Source organism: Prinia subflava, chromosome 19 (genome assembly GCF_021018805.1).
Source record: "Prinia subflava isolate CZ2003 ecotype Zambia chromosome 19, Cam_Psub_1.2, whole genome shotgun sequence".
Lineage (NCBI taxonomy): Eukaryota > Metazoa > Chordata > Aves > Passeriformes > Cisticolidae > Prinia > Prinia subflava.
The window spans coordinates 11,412,629-11,430,966 of NC_086265.1; the positions used below are offsets into that span (position 1 = coordinate 11,412,629).

Consider the following 18,338-nt stretch of genomic DNA (forward strand, 5'->3'; position numbering starts at 1 on the left):
TGAGAGCGGCCCGGGGCAGTCCCGGGGCACCGGGGGGCAAAGCCTGGGGGTGGGCGGCACCCAGGAGGGAGAACGTGCCGAGAGGAACGGGGAGAAGATGGAAGGTCCCCCTCAGACACCTTAAGGCCAAGGGCTGGGGAGTTTCTGGGGGGGTGACTCGCGTCAAAGCGCGCCTGCAGCAGCGAGGCAGCCCTACGCTGTGAGGGGATGCGGCAGGCGCCCCCTGACTCACTCACCGCACCGAGCGGGGTGCGCCGGGGACGGCTTGAGTGACTCTCGCGGAGAAATGGGGAAAGGGCGGCTCTCCCGCTCCCCTGGACGCCAGGACGGGGCACCGGGAGGGACACCGGGGCACCGGGACACCGGGACACCGGGGCACGCACACCCGGCCCAGGCCCAGACCCGCCGCCGCCTCTGCCCGGCCCCTGAGGCGGGCGCGGGCGCGCGCTGCCGCCGCCGCCATGGCGCGTGCGCGGGGCGGTGTCGGGAGCGCTCGCGCGGCCCGGCGGCGGCCATTTTGGAGCGCTGCTCGCGAGGGGAGGAACCCGCGGGAGGACGCGGCGCCCGCGCTTCTGCCGCCCGTCCCGCCCCGAGCCGGCTCCGCTCGCCGCTTCCTCGGGCCGCCCGTCCGTGCCGGCCGCCGCTGCTCTTCGTCACCCGCCTGGCCGGGCCCGCCGCAGGCCTGAGAGAGGCGGGAAGGATGCCCTGCACACCCCGCCGCTGAGGGAGACTCGGGGGCCCTGCGCGCCGCGTCTGGCCAGCCCCACCCCAGCCGCTGCTCGGCCCTTCGCGTCCAGCGGCACAGAGCTTCCTTCTCCCTTATCCCCCTTTTCCTGGGTTTCCTTTCTCCTGGAGTAGGCACGAGCCGCTTCCCCCTCGCCCCCAGCCCGCTGCGCCTCCCAGGCCTCTCTGCCCAGGCCTCCTCTTCTCCGGGTCTCTTCCTCCGCCTGGGCCTTCGGGCTCCTCACCTTCCTTCCTCCCTTTCCTTCCCCGCCCGGAGCCATGTCCTCCGCCGCTCGTTTCGATTCGTCGGACCGCTCCAGCTGGTACGTGGGCCCGGTGTCCCGGGCGGAGGCGCAGACGCGGCTGCAGGGCCAGCGGCACGGCATGTTCCTGGTGCGGGACTCGTCCACCTGCCCGGGGGACTACGTCCTGTCGGTGTCCGAGAACTCCCGCGTCTCCCACTACATCATCAACTCCCTGCCCAACCGCCGCTTTAAGATCGGCGACCAGGAGTTCGAGCACCTGCCCGCGCTGCTGGAGTTCTACAAGATCCACTACCTGGACACCACCACGCTGATCGAGCCCGCGCCCAGGTGAGTGGCCCCCGCCCCCGCCACACCCACCGCCACCTTTGCTCCGAGTGCGCGGGGGGTGAGACTCGTAAAGGTGTCACAGTGCAGCCGGGCGGCTCCGGGAGCCTGGCAGTGGATGTAGATGCTATGAATCATTAGGAAACACTAAGGAAACATTCGTTTCTAACTCTGGGCCTCCTTAACGCTGTGGGTCTCTCTGGCAATTGAAAGTGTTGCTCTTCCAGTCAGGTCATCCACGGTCCCTGTGCTGACCTTGTGTGTGAAGATCTCATGTACCTCTACCACGGGCTGTAGCTGCCTTGCAAGAGGGTGTGGTCGCACGTCACCCTTTTTGTGTTACCCTTTTCCTCTGGTATTGTCTCTCCGTTCCGAGGATGGTTGGGAAGCTGGTTCATCAGTCTTCTCCGTGTTTGAAGTACAGCCTCTGAGCTTAGTTTGCTGTCTACCCTGCACCCACACTGATTACAACAGAACTGCCTTTTATGTGATTAGACTGCTTCCCCTTAAGTCAGCATTAATACATTCTAGGGCAGCATTTTCCTGAGTTCTAGAGTGGCATTTCTGCACCAAAAAAAAAAAGTAAACCACTTATTTCTCACGCTTTGCTGATGTCACTGTTCATCTGTATCTGCATATACCATACACTTTACTGAGAAATGCTGTTCTAGGAGGATGGGAAAATGTGACTTGGCTATGAACTCCTTCTTTGTCCTGGTCCCAGCATGGGACGTACCTGCAACATGCATCAGTGAACTGCTCATGAAGAACCCTAGAACATATTCCTTCTAATTAATAAAGCCTTTCTCAGTATCTTTTGTCAAAGCTTTTGGGCTTCCTGGATAGAATGAAATGAAATTACATAAGAGAAAAGTAGTGACAAATGAAAAAAATATATAAATTGGTTCACTAATGAATTCTTCATTTCAATATCTTATTATGTTTTGCAGATTAGCAAGTGCTTAGGAGGGAAGAATAACTTTGAGGTTTATAATCACAACTGAACCTTGGCATAGACCAGTACTTAATGACAGTCAGTCACTTGTCAGAGATTGACAACAGCTTGTCAAGTTGAAAAACTCTATTGCTCAAAAGTCATTCTGAAAAACTGTCAAGTGATGGACAGGATGTGACAGAAAGCACAACCTTCAGGAGCTCATCGAGCTGCTGGCAGTCTTTTTGGGAGTGATTGTGGCTAGAGAGATGGGTAGATGAACAAAAAATGGTTTTCACCATTGCAGGAATGCTTAGATGGAGCTGCCCAGTGTTATGTGCATGCTTAAACTTGTGGAGGGTTGGGAAGAAAAAAAGTCTTATGCTGAAGCAATCTTCATGCTTATCTCTGTTCTCCAACCTGGATACTCTTGAACCTTTTGGGATGCAAAAACTTGTTCTTTATCATTTATGACTGACTTGGCTTTCTCAAAACACTTGAGAACTCAGAGCTGAGTGCACTTGCACATTTGCTATTTGTTAGGAGTTCTGTGTGAAATGTTCTGTGAACATTTTAGTACTACTTTATTTCAAGGTTTTGGTTGCATATTGTTCTCTCAGCACAGAGACAGATGGGACCTAACCTGCTGCTTTCTCTTCTTCTGGTATGTCTTGCAAAAATCACAGGGATTTGACTTCCATCGTATTTTGCAAGTAGCAAAAGAGGATTGAAGTAGGCTAATGACATGCATTCTTGCTCTCATAGCTTAGGTAATAAGTATCTGCTGTGGCCTATATCCATTAAGGATTTTTGACAGCTGCTGTGAACAAAATGTGTAATATTTATGATGAAAATACTGAAAGCATTCTCATTTGATGGACAATCTTATATATTGTCACAGACAACAAAGTGACTGTATTTGTCAAATGATGGACATAATAACAAACAATTCTGTAAATACATTAAAGATAATATGGTTAATAGGCAAAGGAATATTTCTAGAAGGTTTGTTTCCCCCCCCCACTTAGTTCCTTCTTATCAGTGGATGCAAGTATTTCATCCTGTCTTTATGAAGATGTCATACCGTCTTACTTTTGTTCCCTTTTTTGTCTACAGTGTTTCAAGTCTAGCATTTAGTTACAAATTCTTTAGAAGTGGATGCTGAAATTATAAACAAAATTATTTGGATGACTGTAGAGGTGGTGGGGGACTCTTGGAGAGATTCACAGCTACATTTTTATGTCTTGCCCTTCCACCTCAATCACCCAAATAGTTTGGTTTTCTGTAGTATTACTGTAAAAACTTAGGCTATAGAATTAATTTGACTCTAAGATCTTCACAACAATCCAGAACAGGTGGATGAAGATTTTGCATTATTCTTCTCAGTTTTCTGCATCCCATGATAGATTATTTTGGGTTTCTGGGGATGCTACTCTGGATATTTAAGTAATTATTTGAGTGTGTCAGTTACTCATGAAATGCCTCACAGTGCTACCAAGCCAATACTTTTGTTACAAATCCAAGTCAGTAACTCTTCTCTAATTCATGTTGCTGCTGCAAACGTGGTACTTAGCTTTGTTCCTGGAAATACAAACCAACAGCTCTTACTTCTGTCCAATCCCAGGTATCCAAGCCCACCGATGGGATCTGGGCCTGCCCCTGCCCTGTCCAGTGCAGATGAAAACGCGGAGTACGTCCGGACTCTCTATGACTTCCCTGGCAACGATGCCGAGGATCTTCCGTTTAAAAAGGGCGAGATCCTGGTGATTGTAGAGAAGCCAGAAGAACAGTGGTGGAGTGCCAGAAACAAGGAAGGTCGGATTGGGATGATTCCTGTTCCTTACGTAGAAAAGGTAGTCAGATCTTCTGTTGGCAAGCATGGAAACAGGAATTCCAACAGTTACGGGATTCCAGAGCCTGCCCATGCTTACGCTCAGCCTCAGACCGCAACTCCCCTTCCCTCAGTATCCAGCACGCCTGGAGCAGTGATCAGCCCTCTGCCATCCACACAGAATGGACCAGTCTATGCCAAAGCTATCCAAAAGAGAGTACCCTGTGCTTATGACAAGACTGCGCTGGCATTAGAGGTAAGTTTTTCCTCAGTCTCAGACTTTTCAATTGCCTTGTGAAAGAAGAAACTAAAAATTGTTATGAACTTGGTGTGGATGACTTCATGTGGAGTCTGCTTGTTTATGTCAAGGGACTGAGAAGTTAGGTTACATTCTGAAGAAACATCCACAAGAATTGCTTCATCTACACCACTTCCTTTGAGAAAAGAAAGCTAGTAAGTAACTTTAGGACCTGTGTTTTCCTGCCCCTCTTGCTTGTTCAACTGTGCAAATATTACAAGGGTAGCAGAGTGTACATGCTAGTGAGAGGATGGCTTTGCTTCTCCACCTAATCTTGAGGAAGGAAAGAGATGTTTCATTAATCATTGTAGAGTTCCAGGCTAAGAACTGGCAGTGGCATCCTTCAGAGAAAGGTAAAGATTGCTGGCTGATAACACCTAGTGTTTCTCATCTTCAGCTGTGAGATGCACTTGAAGATCTTGTGGTGAGAGCTGAAATCTGGGCAGAATATATCAGAAATATCTCTAGTCTCTTTTACTTTGGTTTTCAGAAGTGGAATTTGAGAACACCAAAACTTGAGGGTGAGAAGTGTAGTGTAACCTCTAAAGTGCTGCAAGTTCCTGTGCTTGTTATTGCATTTTTAATTTTATTCTTATAAAACTTTAGAGCATTATTCTGTACATAGTAAAGAATTCATATGATACTTCTAGTTTAACTGGAGTAAGTGATTGATTGGAAGAAGTTTGTCAAAGCTGTATCTAGAAGACTAAGATTTTCTTTTTTTTTACATTTAGATGATACTGAAGGATAGTTAACCTGTAATTCGAAAATGTCTCACCTGGAAAAAGTGAAATTTGAGCATGCTGCAATACTTCCAGGAACAAATGCAAGCAAACAAGCATAGGAAGCAATAACATTTTAGCAAGTAAAATAATAAAGGTTTTTAAAATACTTTCGAACATTTCCTGTTGTTTTTGCTCAGTTACTTTGCCATTTAAAGCTGTTACCCATGGCTGATACTTTTGACTGAGATTTGGAAGGTTATATTTGTGACTTCCCATTATTCAGAGTGTTCACCCTAATGGTTTTACTCCTGTATTTGTAAGACTCCTACAGGTGTTACTCTTCCAGGGTTAAAAGTCAAATGTGAATCACTGGAATTTCTTTGTCTTGTGAAATCCAGCAGCTTGTTATTTGTGAACAGTGTGTGAAAATTATCATAGAACAAAGTGCAAATTCACTGCCAACTGCACTGTACAGAAGATTCCTGCCAAAACTGCTCATGCTTCTGAAAGCAAAGCGAGGCAAGCGATTGATTTTGTTATGTTACCAATGTGTCATGGCATTACTTCAGGGAGCTTGCATTGCTGCAGGGTAGCAGAACCACTTGGAAGGTTTGGTCCTTACATACAGACTTTTCTGAGTTGCCCTTTAAGTGACCTAGTTAACCCCATCAGTTCAGCTGCTCTAGGATACCAGGAGGATTAATTCTCTGGCCAACAAACAGGTTTGACTTGGTTTGAACCTCCAAATTGCTGAAGTTTTGTTTGAGAGATTCTTCTCATGCTCTAAGCACTTACTGCCTCGTGTTTTTGTGTCTCTCAGCACTGGCATATTCTGTCTGCCCATGCAGTCTGTTTTCTTTTCAAGTGTACCTCATCCACGCTGTGGCTTCTCAAGAGGCTTTAGAAGCAGAATTCTGGGGACTGCTCTACATTTTCATTGAAATCAGAGACTGCAGCTTCTCCCTATCTATCCACGCATAGGGAACTTTGGCAACTTCATTAGAGCAGTATTTTTTGGTCACATGGGCTATTCTTAAAGGAAAAAATGATTCAACTTCTTTTAATGACTTTCCTTTAGTTGGCCAAACACCTGCAGGACCCTGATAAAATATTTAATCCCACCCTTGTGAGGGCTGTACTAAATAAACAGAACCATTTGAAACTTCTGTTTTGTAAGACCACTGAAAGTAGTGTTAGACAAAAAACAGGTTATGGGATTGTTTTGGGGAAGAAAGTTAATGGTGGTCTTTCATAAAAATATTATTTGACTGTTCCCCACCTCAATATAGGTGTACCCTAAGTGGCAGTTCAGTGTGTACAGGTAAAACACCTTGTGAGTGTAATTACATGGTTTATGATTGTGCAACCTCTTTTAAACTGATAAAGCAACATGAAAGCAAAATATCTGTTTGCTGCTGTAGCCTTGTGTGGTCAGCACACAGACAGGACTTAAAAGGAAGAGAATAGCATCTGGAGTAAATAAAGCCATGGCATAGTAATCTGCTCGACTTCCTTTTAAGTGGAGCAATGTCATTCTTCTTGGTTCAGCTTGTAAATGGGACAAGCTCCCTGCCTGCAAGCCCAGTGTTTCCACTGTACTCTATTGTTTATAGAAGCTGACAGAATTTTTCTTTAAGAAAAGGTAAAAATTTATAGCCTGTTACAGAGATGTTTGTTTTGTAAGCAAGTTTATTTGTTTTGTTTTTTTAATTTCTTACATGAAAAATGTAAGTGACCAAGTGACTCTTCTATAGAAAATCTGAAGCAAGATCTGAGAGGTTGGATAAAGATGAAGGGTTCAACTGGTGAATTTAAAAGTGTGACAATTTAAGAGCAACTACAATTTTATTTCTGTAGGACACTAGTCAATAGGGCATTTATATTTGCTGGACTAAGTTTGTTTAGCATTATATAGAATCATAGAATGGTTTGTTTGGAAAGGACCTTAGAGCTCATCTCATTCCACCCCCTGCCATGGGCCACCTTCCACTACCCCAGGTTGCTCCAAGCCCTGTCAGACGTGGCCTTGGACACTGCCAGGGATCCAGGGGAGTTAACAACCTCTCTGGGTAACTATATTTGTGTTATTGAAGTTACTAATGCATAAGTGTTGACTCAGTCCTATTGCTTATATACTCCACCTTTATTCTTTAAAATAAAAAATTAAATTATAATCCATTTATAGGCTAAAATGGTAGTTGCAAGTATACACACTATCTCAAAGCTTACAGCTGGTGGTACATGTAATTTTGTGCATCTCCCTGCAGCAGGGAACAGGTTGTAAAGCTGACAATAAATTACATGTATTTCTAAGATTTACATATGCTCTTGTCTGTTGAGTTACTTTGGCAGTTCAGATTTAATGTTTTTAATGAACATTAAATTCTACAGATGGAACTCCGTAGCTTCTCACTACAACTAACTTCATTACTAATACGTGTAGAATTTTATGCCTAGTGCCTTAACAACCCCAAACCACTAAACAAGCAAGCTAGAAAATAAAAACCACCAAACCCAACCCTTAACCGACAGGCTGAACAACCAGGTCTGTTTCTTTATTTGTGTACCTCCAGCCAAGAAGCGATTTCCTTCCTTTCTGTGCTGCAGAGGAAGGCTATGAAGGACAGGGTTACAGTGTCCTGTGCTTGTTGGGACCAAAACTCTGCACCACAGGGCCAGGCATTGCTGTTCACTCTTCAATCCTGCTGATTACTGTGGGAAAATAGGAGGGCAAGCCCGTGGTCAAAGGACTTACACTTTAAGAAGGTGATGGATTTGATAAGAGCAGAGACTCTTTGGCACTGTTACTGTGATACAGAGCAGCAAAGTCTACCTGAAATTTTCCCAGTCTTTAAAACCTCGTGGTAAATCTACAGCCAGTCTGTTAGCAATAGTGTGCTAATGAGGCCTTGTTTCAAACTGACAAGCTCTAACCAGGACATGAACAACAAATTCTATATTCACTTCTAAATGAAATAGGGTAAAGACCCAGACAATGGGAGACCAGCAGCAGCCACCAGATTTATACCTGTTGTGTTTAAAAAATGATTGTTACATATATCACCAGTGCCCTAATCAGTGTCACAGTTAATTTTGAAGCAGCAGTGGTTCTAGAGTTTGTCTCCAGACTTAACTTGACAGTGCTATAGAATCAAAGATTCATTTTTTCTTTTTAAACAAGAATTGCACTATATTTTTAAAAGTTTTTATTCTAGTGTTGGCTTTTTATAAACTCGTGCCAGCATCATAGTGTTAAGTAGTTTATCTTTTTGTGATGTAGCAATCATACATGTGTATGTTTGCTAGTACAGAGTTAACCTGTCACTGAAATGTTTTGGTGAAATAAATATCCATCCACCATAATTATATAACTGACTTACAGTATTTCTCTTGAGCTTGTTACAATTAGGTTACAGTTAACTTTTTCCCTCTTCAAAGGAAAGTTGAGACAAGTAGGCCAAAATGTGCTAGAAGTAGAACTTTCTTAATTAGGAAAGTAGGCTACTTCTTTCAGTAGACAACAAGCATTGTGTTTTTCTTAAGCCAAGGAAACTTAGCCTTGCTGTGTTAAACATTAAAATGCATCTAACCCACAAAGTCTGGATTTTAAGCAAAGTATTGATCCTGTATTTGTGTAGTGTGAGTTGTTGATCAGGGATCTTTATCTTTAGATGCTATAACTGTTGAACTGAAAGTGAACTCTCCAAATCCTGTACAGTCATGACAGAGGCTGAATCTGAAGGGGACAGGCTACCACCATGTAATGACAAGCAGCACTTTTTTGGTGCTGCAGCCCCTACCCTGGCTCTTGGTGAAATGCAAAGTTCCTTTGTTTTACTCTGTTCCTAGGTGAGGCCAGATTAGTTGCATCCAGCACTTCCACATTTCTGTGTTGCCCTTGAAGCTCCTTTCATGCCTCAAGAATGGATGAGGCTTTTCCTCTGAACTGTTTGATTCTCTGGTTTGGGCATCAGCTGTGTTCTGGCCCAGCACATCAGAAGTGAAGGATAATGAAGCTGAGCTTTCAGCCTGGTGCTTTCCTGGATCTTCCAATACATCCAGCACCAGCTCCCTCAGTGTCCTTTTGTCCTGTTTGTGGAGTGGCTGAGCTCTGCCTCTCCTGTGTATCCTCACTTTGGGGACAGTGGGGTATCAGGCATTTTCTCAGTGTTGGACCTTGTCTGTTCCTCTCCAGACAGGCAGCTGGCCTGAACAACTGCTTTGGTTTTGGTATTAATGTTAGTGTTGCCAGAGAAGGTGAGCTGGCATTAATTAGGATAATGACTGAGATTCAACACCCTGTAGATTCCAGAGAGCAGTGTTTTCTATAGCACTGACCCAGTGGGCTAAAACGATGATTTAGAATTTTAATGCATTTTTATCTCCTTAAACCTATATTACAGAACTTTATCAGCCATAGAACTATTAACATACAATTGGAATATCTGTAAAACTCATTGAATTGGCTGACTAAAATGGCTTGCAGGAAACATTTTGCAGAGTATGAATCAGCTTCAAATGGAAGACAGGTATGGAAAAGTCTAGAGTGAATGAAGTAACTTTCTGACTGGCATGTTCCATAGCTTGTGTTTCCCCAGGGCTTTGAATTCATGCTCTAACAAGGATATAATGAAAGATGCTATCTAAAATACATTCTGATTTTTATCATTTGGGTGTAACCAAATGGCTGCATTTCAGAAGTATTACTCATTTCAGCAGTGATACTTCATTCCAGCCATGCTGGTGTGCTTCACAACTGAATTCACTTATCTGAGAGATGCTGAGTGTAAGGAAGTGTTCTCCTCATCCGTAGATAAGGGCTATGAGCTGTCCAGAGTCATGCAGGAAGTTTGAGGCAGAGATGAGAATGGAACCAGGTCTCCTGACTCTGTCCTGTGCCAAATCATAAGACAATTCTTCTGACTGGCTTAAAACATTCTCTGAAAAAAATAGTGTGTTAAATAGTTTTAGTGGGAGATTGCACCTCAGCTGACCATGTTATATGTGCTTTAAAAGGCATTTATGAAATAATGCTTTTACTTGGGGGAAAAATACATAGAGGGACTAGTTGACCAGGTTTTTGTAGACATTTTTGAAATTAAGGTCTTTAAGATAAGATCCATGTGTTAGTCTAGCATGAAATCAAGGTTCCTGCACCAAAACTCTTATTTCAACATGTTGTTTAATTTAGTCTTCTCAGGGAAACTACATTTTTAAAATAATGTAGCACAAGAGGATATTCAGCAGCTTTCATTTAAAATAAAGCCCTCTCAAAAATATTAGAAAGTTATTGCAGATTATTTTACAATTCCAGTGGTTCTTGGCATATGGGATATGTTTTAGTAGCTTCTGTCAGCCAGCTCCCTTTAGTGGCAGATGCTTTGCCCACCCAGCAGCATAAAGGACATTTTGCATCCATCATCTACAGTGTAGTTTGTTGCAATGCAACAGGAGACATATTTTAAATATTCTTTTCACTCAGCTGAAGCAAGATTTCCAAACCTATTCACATTATGAGGTCTTTCAGAACCAAGTTGAAGAATTATCTGTTCCAGAGCTTCAGAATGAATCATGGATTCATCTCTACAGCACATGAACAGAATTGCAGTATCAAACTCTGAAAAAATGCAGGTCCATGTTTTTGAGTCAAAGGAGTTTTTAAGATTAAAGGGTTTGAGAGTGGGTTTGGTTTGTGGTGGAGTGAAAATGAAACTTATTAGCTTTAAGCTGCTGTGACGTTGGCTGCAGCTTCCTCAAGCTGGGTCTAGAATTTGGAACTTAGATCTGTCTTCAAGAGTTATTTAAATGTAACAGTGTAACACTGAGTATTTATAGATGTTATCAGCCTTTTCCTAAAGAGACATTTGCCAGGTTCCTGTTTAGGTCATCTTGTTACTATTTAAAGCTTTCTTAAGTGAGAAGTCTGACAAATTGTGCTTTTTAGCAAATACACAATTAGAGCATGCTGCAGCAGGCCCTGGAGAGATGAAGAGCAGTCGGGTGGATGCTGTGTGTACATGCAGGGTTTAACTGCTTCACTCTGTGTGCTGCCTTCATGTTTGAGCTTAGGAACAGCACATATAAAAATGTCCATTTAAGAAAGTAAGATGGTCTCAGTTACATCCTGAGAACTTAAGGGAGTTCAAAGGGGTTTCTCCTCTCTCAAAAGCAGAAGGTTACAATTGTTCCAAGTGAGACAGTCTCAAATATGGGCAGCAGACAGGACACAGACAACCAAAGTGGTGCAGAAAAGTAGGGAAGACAGCAACACATAAGGCTTAAATTTCTGAGAATAGTTTCAAAGTTTGACGAATTTTATTTTAAGAGACATAACACTGAGTGACTAACTGTTAATGAGTTTATTATAATATCTTAAATTTCACTTTTAAGGCTCTTGCTTCTGTGTGATCTTCAAAAATATCTGTTACAGTAATGGTAACTGGTTTAAATGGGCTTCAGATCATCTAGTGACTTGCACATCATTTTGTAAACTCAGGAAAACTCTGGTTTTCTTTAACATAAATACACAGGTCTCACCTGTTTAAGGATGTTTGCCAAGGGCCTATCTGCATCTGGTCTGTATTTTAATCCTATTTAGAAAATGTAGACAAATAGCTTTACATTCTGTATCAATGTCTGGTTTTTCCTTAAAAAAGATTAAAGCTAGTTTTCTTTGCATTTCACAGCAATAGTTTAATAACTTAGACTCAGCTACAAAGAGCTTGGACCTAGTTTGGGAAAGAAGCTTATGAGCTGTTGGGCATTGGTCATAGGCTGGTTCTACTTTTTGTGAAATTAGTTTTTAGCTGCTAATGTCACTTTTCTAATATTTACTGTAGTTACCACATAGAGTCAAATAAGAAAACAGGAAGGGAGGGGGAGAGTTAGAGCTGCTGTAACAGACCACGTGCTCAGCTCTCCAGAAGCATCTCAGGGAGAAGGAGAATTTAGCTTGTCTTGAATGCTTCTTGTCAATTTGGATATTTCACTTTGTAAATTGTGCTAATCCGCATTAAATACAGGTGTTGAGCGGTGAGAGTATAATTTATCATCATTTGGGCTGTTGTTTCTTGCTTGATCATATTTTAGACTTTTCTCATTTTTCAGTGCCAGATAGGAAGAGAACAGTTATGGTAGGAAAGGCCTGACCTGTCATCATTCCTGCTTCAAATGCTTGGACAGGAAGTGGATGTGAAAACCACAAATAAACTTAGAATCTACATCTACTATGAAAGAAAAAAGTTTGAGATAGCATTTCCCAACTTTGGAAGTGTACCATTGTTTTAGAAATTACAGAAGTGATTAGATCTTAGACTGTGATCATCAGAATTAGAGCTTCAAGTAATGGTTTCTTTACCTTAGGAATCTCTCATTATAAAAGTACATTTCTTTTAAGTCAGCTGCTGCTAAAACCAGTCCCACTACTGTGCTGTTTGGAAAGGATGTTGTGACTCATCACCGATGGTAGCTTTACTGATGTGAATTTATATCTAAGTTAAAGATACTGTTGCATGAAGCTGTAAGCTCTCCTGTAAAAAGAGGTGTCATTCAGTCATCTTTATAAATATGTCTGTAATTAAGAGTCCCAGGGCACAGACAACATTATTATGTTTAGCAATAAAGTGTTGGTATTGTAGTTCACTAAAAGTAACTTTTCAGTTAAGCCTTCTGCCAAGAAGAGGGCAAGATTTCTTTCCCTATGATGGGCTTGTTTGTGTTGTTCCTCATTTGATTTGTGTTTATATCAGAGGTGAGAATCCTGTGTGTGATAAGGCTGTTTTTGTTTCTAATTCCACAGGTTGGAGATATTGTGAAGGTCACAAGGATGAATATAAACGGTCAGTGGGAAGGAGAAGTCAACGGTCGAAAAGGGCTCTTCCCCTTCACACATGTCAAAATATTTGACCCTCAAAACCCAGATGAGAACGAGTGACTCCCTCTGCCCGATTTACACTGCTGCTTCATTTTCCTGGCTATCATTAGCATTGTTTGAGGTGGGAAGATGACTTAATGGCACATTGCTAGCATTGCCCATTTTCCAGCTTGCTGCAGTTTGACAGTTCTGTTACTATACATTTGGAATACGTACAACTGAAGTCACTGCCTGACCTTCAGACCGTAGTTGCGTCATCCAGAATTTAGTTTCACTTCTAAAACTTTATTGGGCCTTAAGCTGGAGAAGACTGAACCGGAATATAGCAGAGAGGTCTGGGAAAAAACCTTTCCCATTGAGACTTCTGTGGACTTTTTCTGGTTTGCTCTGTAGGAAGAGCCCTAATCTTAGGTCAAACATGCAACTTGTCTGTTACTGTCCAACAAAAAGCAACAACAAAAATGCAATTTTAGAACTGAAGAAGTTTTAGTTTTGAAGCAACCTGTCCTAAGGTAGTACATTTTAAATGATGGTTTCTGTAAAGGACAATAATTGGAGCTTATGTATTCTAGGCAGTTGTATTAGACACTGCTCTTTTCTGTTACTCTTAAGCTTGTTGTTGACCTTCCTGAAACAGTGTGTGTTAAATGCAAATAACCATTGATTGAGGTGCATCGAACCTGATGCATTTATTTATAAGGAAACCTAGGAGGGGTTGATACTTGTAACTTGGTTTTGACATATTTAATGCATTTCTGTTGATTTTTGCAAGTACTAACTGTAGAAAGTGAGCTTTAAGGGGAAACACTTTGGCCTGGTCTGCATACTGCTCTTATGCAGTGTTGAAAGTGTGGTTTTACTAATACAGAAGTGCTTGTCATCAAGCTGTTACTTGGTAGATAGGTCAGATTGCCATGAGAGGCAGGAGTGGGACAGCAGAACTTGGTAAATCCTGATAAAATCCTCTTATTTAAACATTTAAAGACCTTTTATATCCATTTCTCTGCAGGCTCCCTGCTCTCTCCAAAGTTTCCTAGCCATGCCAGCCCCAGCTCATAAAGCTCCTTTTCAAACACATTACCTGTTTACCAGATGTCTGGATTGCTGTGCTTCTCTGCCAGAGCTGCTTTCATCTTCTTTTTCCCCTCCATTCCTTTTCCTTGCTTGTATCCCAAGTCCTCTGCATGCTGCCATCTTTTTTTTTACCCTTCCTAAGGCATTGGCTGTGGTTTATGTGTGACCCAGCTCCCTCCCTCTCCCGTTATCCTCTAGAAAATGTCAATTGGTGCAGCTGCCTGGGTTCCCGTGTGCTGGGGCTGCAGGAGGCACAGAGGAGTGTGGTCAGTGCAGCTCCTCTCTCCTGCTGTCCCCGTCCTGTCCTGCCGGGGTGTGGCTGCAGCAGGGAGCGAGCGCCGCTCCTGCCCCGCCGTGCTGAGCCTCAGCCGGGGGCAGCACAGGAAAGCGCAGGCACAGTGCAGTCCTGGGCCACCTTCTTCAAGTGCGTGCTGTAGGTGAACTGGAATGCTCTTTTCAAAATGATGGAATGCTGAATTAACAGGATACATGTCTGCAAAGATACAGCTACAAAACTTCCCTTTTCAGACAGCCTGGGTAAGGCAGATGTCCAGTGTGGAAGCTGGCAGGAAAACAGCAGCTCCCATTTTTCAACTTCGGAAGGCTCTTGGTTGTAGCAAAACAAGAAACTTCAAACACCTGCAGAATGTCATCAGATCTTACAAATGTCTAATGATATAACCATTGTCTTAAGTTCCAGCATGTTTTCTTGTTGATTTGTGTTGCTTGATCCTAATAAAAGCACGTTGTTAGTAGTTCATGTGGGAGTGCCATGAGATCCTGAGTTGGAAGGCACTGAAGAACTGCAGAAATGGCATTCTCAAGCAGACATTCAAAATGCCAGGTTTTAAAGAAGTCTCTCTGTTCATCTATTAACTGTTTTCTGTCGTATTGATCAAGTGGCTGACAGTCTGGAAGTTCTTGTACAGCATTTTACTACCAAATTAACTGTGAAGTAGAGTAGCATTGACTGAAGTGTTTGGTGCTGTAATTCTTGACAATAGGCATTGACATTTTGTTTTGCAAAGAAAAGCTATGCAGTTCTCTTAACTAAAGAAGGTCATGCTTTTCCTGTGCCCCAACAATACCTGCACATTTACTACACAGATTGTACTACTGAAAGTCATCTTCTGAATACAAACTGCACTAACTCAGTCTGCTGCAGAGAAATCTTATTTCAGTCCTGACCTAGTTACAGGCAGCTCTTCAGAAGACTGATTGTAGAATTCTTCCTTTGCGTGGTAAATAAATACTGTGACATTTGAGATCTTGAACATAACTTTTAACCTGTTTTTTTTTACTGAAATAAACATCTTGACTCATCCCCTCATTGAATAATGTCTACGCTTTGAACACAAACGTTGTTTTAGGTTTAATTATGTTCCAATACTGCAGAAAAGCAAAGTATTTTACCTTCAAAACTATGCAAAATTTGTGTGTAGTGGTATCTGATGCCAAGACGAGAATTCTGGAGTTTCTGTGAACCTGGTTTTAGGCGGTGAATGAGCAGTGTTTCTCCAAGTAGCAGTGATGTGGTTCAGGTATGTAAAATGTGGCTTCAATGTAGCACACTGACCAGCCTAAGCTGATTGTAACCTTGCTTCAAAACGTGTCTTGGCTATTTTACTATGAGACAAGTATTTTCATATAAAGACTGCTGCCCACTGGCATTGGATCAGTGTGTGTTTCTCTTTGAAGGACTCTGGATTCTCAGTCGCTTGTCGCTTGCTTACACGTGTGCTGTCGTTTTATGAAACCTCTTGAATCTGAGTGATAATCTATCAATGTAAATGTTCTTGGGCGTGTAAGGTAACCTGACACGAAGCATGAGAGCCTACAAGTGATGGCTTCAATCTATGCACCATTAAAGTTGTCCTTGCTTTGGAACTAGGAGCTGGGGTAATGACCTGGTGCCACAGTCAACGATCACGAAAGGCTTGGCTTCCTCCTGCTGTGTACATGTGTATATAGACATTGAAGCCTCTGACCAGTCTGAAAGTTTAAATGAAAACTGTTTTAATCAGTGTCCATCACTGGATAAGCGCTTATTTAATTCATGATTGTTTACAAATTGGGAAAGAATAAACAAAAGGGAATATCCTGTTTGGGTTGAGGCTCTGAAGAGCCTGAGTGTTATTTTTGTAAAGGGAAAAACAGCATTCTTTGTGCCATTTCATGTGCCTGTAATTTTTTATATTGTATTAACATCCTGGGAATGAGTGGGCTGCCTTTGTTTTCTAGTCCAGTTTTCAAGCATTTTCCTTGATACCTGCATTTGAAAGCGTGACCTGCCTAAAAGACTGCCTTTTGGGACCAGTGAAAGTGTTCCTGTATAGTTGTCATTTTCTGTTTATTTGTGTTAAAGTGTATTTTGGGACAAGGATACAATTATCACAGTGGGAAAGGTGGCCTTGTATTTGAGACAGTCTTCACTGTGTAAACTTTTAAACACAATATGTAATTTAAAGACCATGATCTTCAGGCAATAATATTAAGTGTAAGCTTTTAAAATTTATTTTGGGGATCATAGCTTGTTTTATTTTTTGTGCTATAAGATTAACAGTATTAAATGAATTATATTCTTAGAAGATACGGAGTGTCTTTTCTTAAGATTAGTGCCTTTTTAATTTCTTACTCCACTTAATTCATAGAACTGGTCCCAACATCAAGCCACTGTGTTTTTTCCCCAATGCCCTGTTTGTACAGTATAAATAAAACTTGCCTCAACTTACAGTATTATTTGTCATCTTTAGTCTGAAAACCTTGACAGTAACAGCAGAGTGTTGAAGCCCTTACCCTGTCCTTACAGTGCCCCGGTCTGTGGGTGAACAGAGAGTGTCAACTGAAGTTTGCCAGAATCAAAGAAAGAATTAAGCAGGAGAAAACGCTGTTGCCAGGCTGAGTGATACTCTCCTGTTCCATCCTCGTGCCTCTTCTCAGACCATGCTGCTCTGGAGGTTCACATGAAACGATGCATCTCCAGTGATACAGATCACTGCTGTCTCCTCTGCCCTGATGCCCGACACGTCCGTGCTCTTCCACCACTGCATTTATTGTGCTCTTTGGCCCAGGCTTCTGAGGATCTCTGGAAATCGTGACCTTTGTTTACTGTGATGCTCTTGACTGTGCTTGTAAGAATGACTGGTTTATGCAATGGTTTGAATTTCACTTATTGGTTGAGTAACTAAGGTGCGACCTGTGCTGCAGGCACTGGAGAGCAGGGACTGCAGCTCTGGCCCCTGCCACGAGGGGCTGGTGCAGAACATCAGAACCGTCTGTGACTGGAAGTCAGAACCCCCATCCTGGTCATCTTCTGCCTTTTTAGTCAATCCAGGTCAATAGTAACCTAACTAAACTTAAAGGGTGTTTTCAGTTAAATCATTAACAAGGTGTTGATGCTTGAGCTGATCCTGTGTAGGAGGAAAACTTGAGAAGAACATCAGGCACCCAACTGCTGCAAAGGAGAAGCCTACAAAGCTTACATTGCTTCCCTGGACTCTGTAGAAATGGTAACAGCCTCGTGTTTGTCTTCTCTGGAGTACAGATCTCCATGTGATGTTAATAAACATTCATAGTCAACTCTACACAGTGTCTTATCATCAAATAGTCACATTTGGCAAGTTATGTTTTGGAGAAAACCAGTTGTGTTTTAAAGGTGAGAATAGGTCAGATACATTCAGTGGGCTTGGTAATCCTGTTTTGGGCTAAAAGGCAAAAAGTAAAAGGTAGCAAGAAGCAAGCAGTAACTCAAGGTGGGTTTATTTTGTCTTACCTGCATTCAGGCTTTCACCAGTGCAAATCTGAAGTCGTTCAGTTCCTTCAGTCCCAACAACAGGCCTCCAGTTTTCAGTGCAAGCTGGGGTCTGGTGGGTTCATCAGTTTGTCACTCATTTACTTAAGAGGTTTTATTTCTAAACCAGTATGATGACAAACCCCCATTTAGACATACCCAGAGGTGTGTGTTGGAGCTTACACCAGTTGGAAATACACCAAAACTGCAGCCACAGCAGAACACTGTTCTGTTTCTACATGATTCTCCATTGTGTGGACTGTGCAGATGAAAGCTCCTGAGGTCCACACTCACCTTGGAGCAACCGTACTGATTTTTATCCCCCCCTATTGTCCCCTCTGCCTTTTTTTTAGAGCACAGGTCAGCTGCTCCTGTAGCAGCTGTTGAACCACCAGTCCCAGCTCAGCAGGGGAAGGTAAAGCAGTTCCAATTTCAGAAGCCTCCATCCCCCGAGCTGCAGACCGGCGGTCGCTGTGCCAACAGCTGAGCCCTGCGCAGCG

At 42.8% G+C, this 18,338-nt stretch overlaps 1 protein-coding gene across 2 annotated transcripts; it reads left to right on the plus strand.

Annotated features, from left to right (window-relative positions):
• The first annotated feature begins 961 nt into the window (after window positions 1–961).
• CRKL (CRK like proto-oncogene, adaptor protein) lies at window positions 962–16,781 on the plus strand. Of its 2 annotated transcripts, none has more exons than XM_063415660.1 (3): window positions 962–1,316; window positions 3,872–4,334; window positions 12,900–16,781. In XM_063415660.1, the coding sequence occupies exons 1-3, from the start codon at window positions 1,003–1,005 to the stop codon at window positions 13,032–13,034; spliced, it is 912 nt and encodes a 303-aa protein (XP_063271730.1). In that variant the 5' UTR covers window positions 962–1,002; the 3' UTR covers window positions 13,035–16,781. The 2 variants fall into 2 exon arrangements, with proteins under 2 accessions (XP_063271730.1, XP_063271731.1); XM_063415661.1 differs by lacking the exon at window positions 12,900–16,781 and adding an exon at window positions 5,111–5,269.
• The last annotated feature ends 1,557 nt before the right edge of the window (window positions 16,782–18,338 follow it).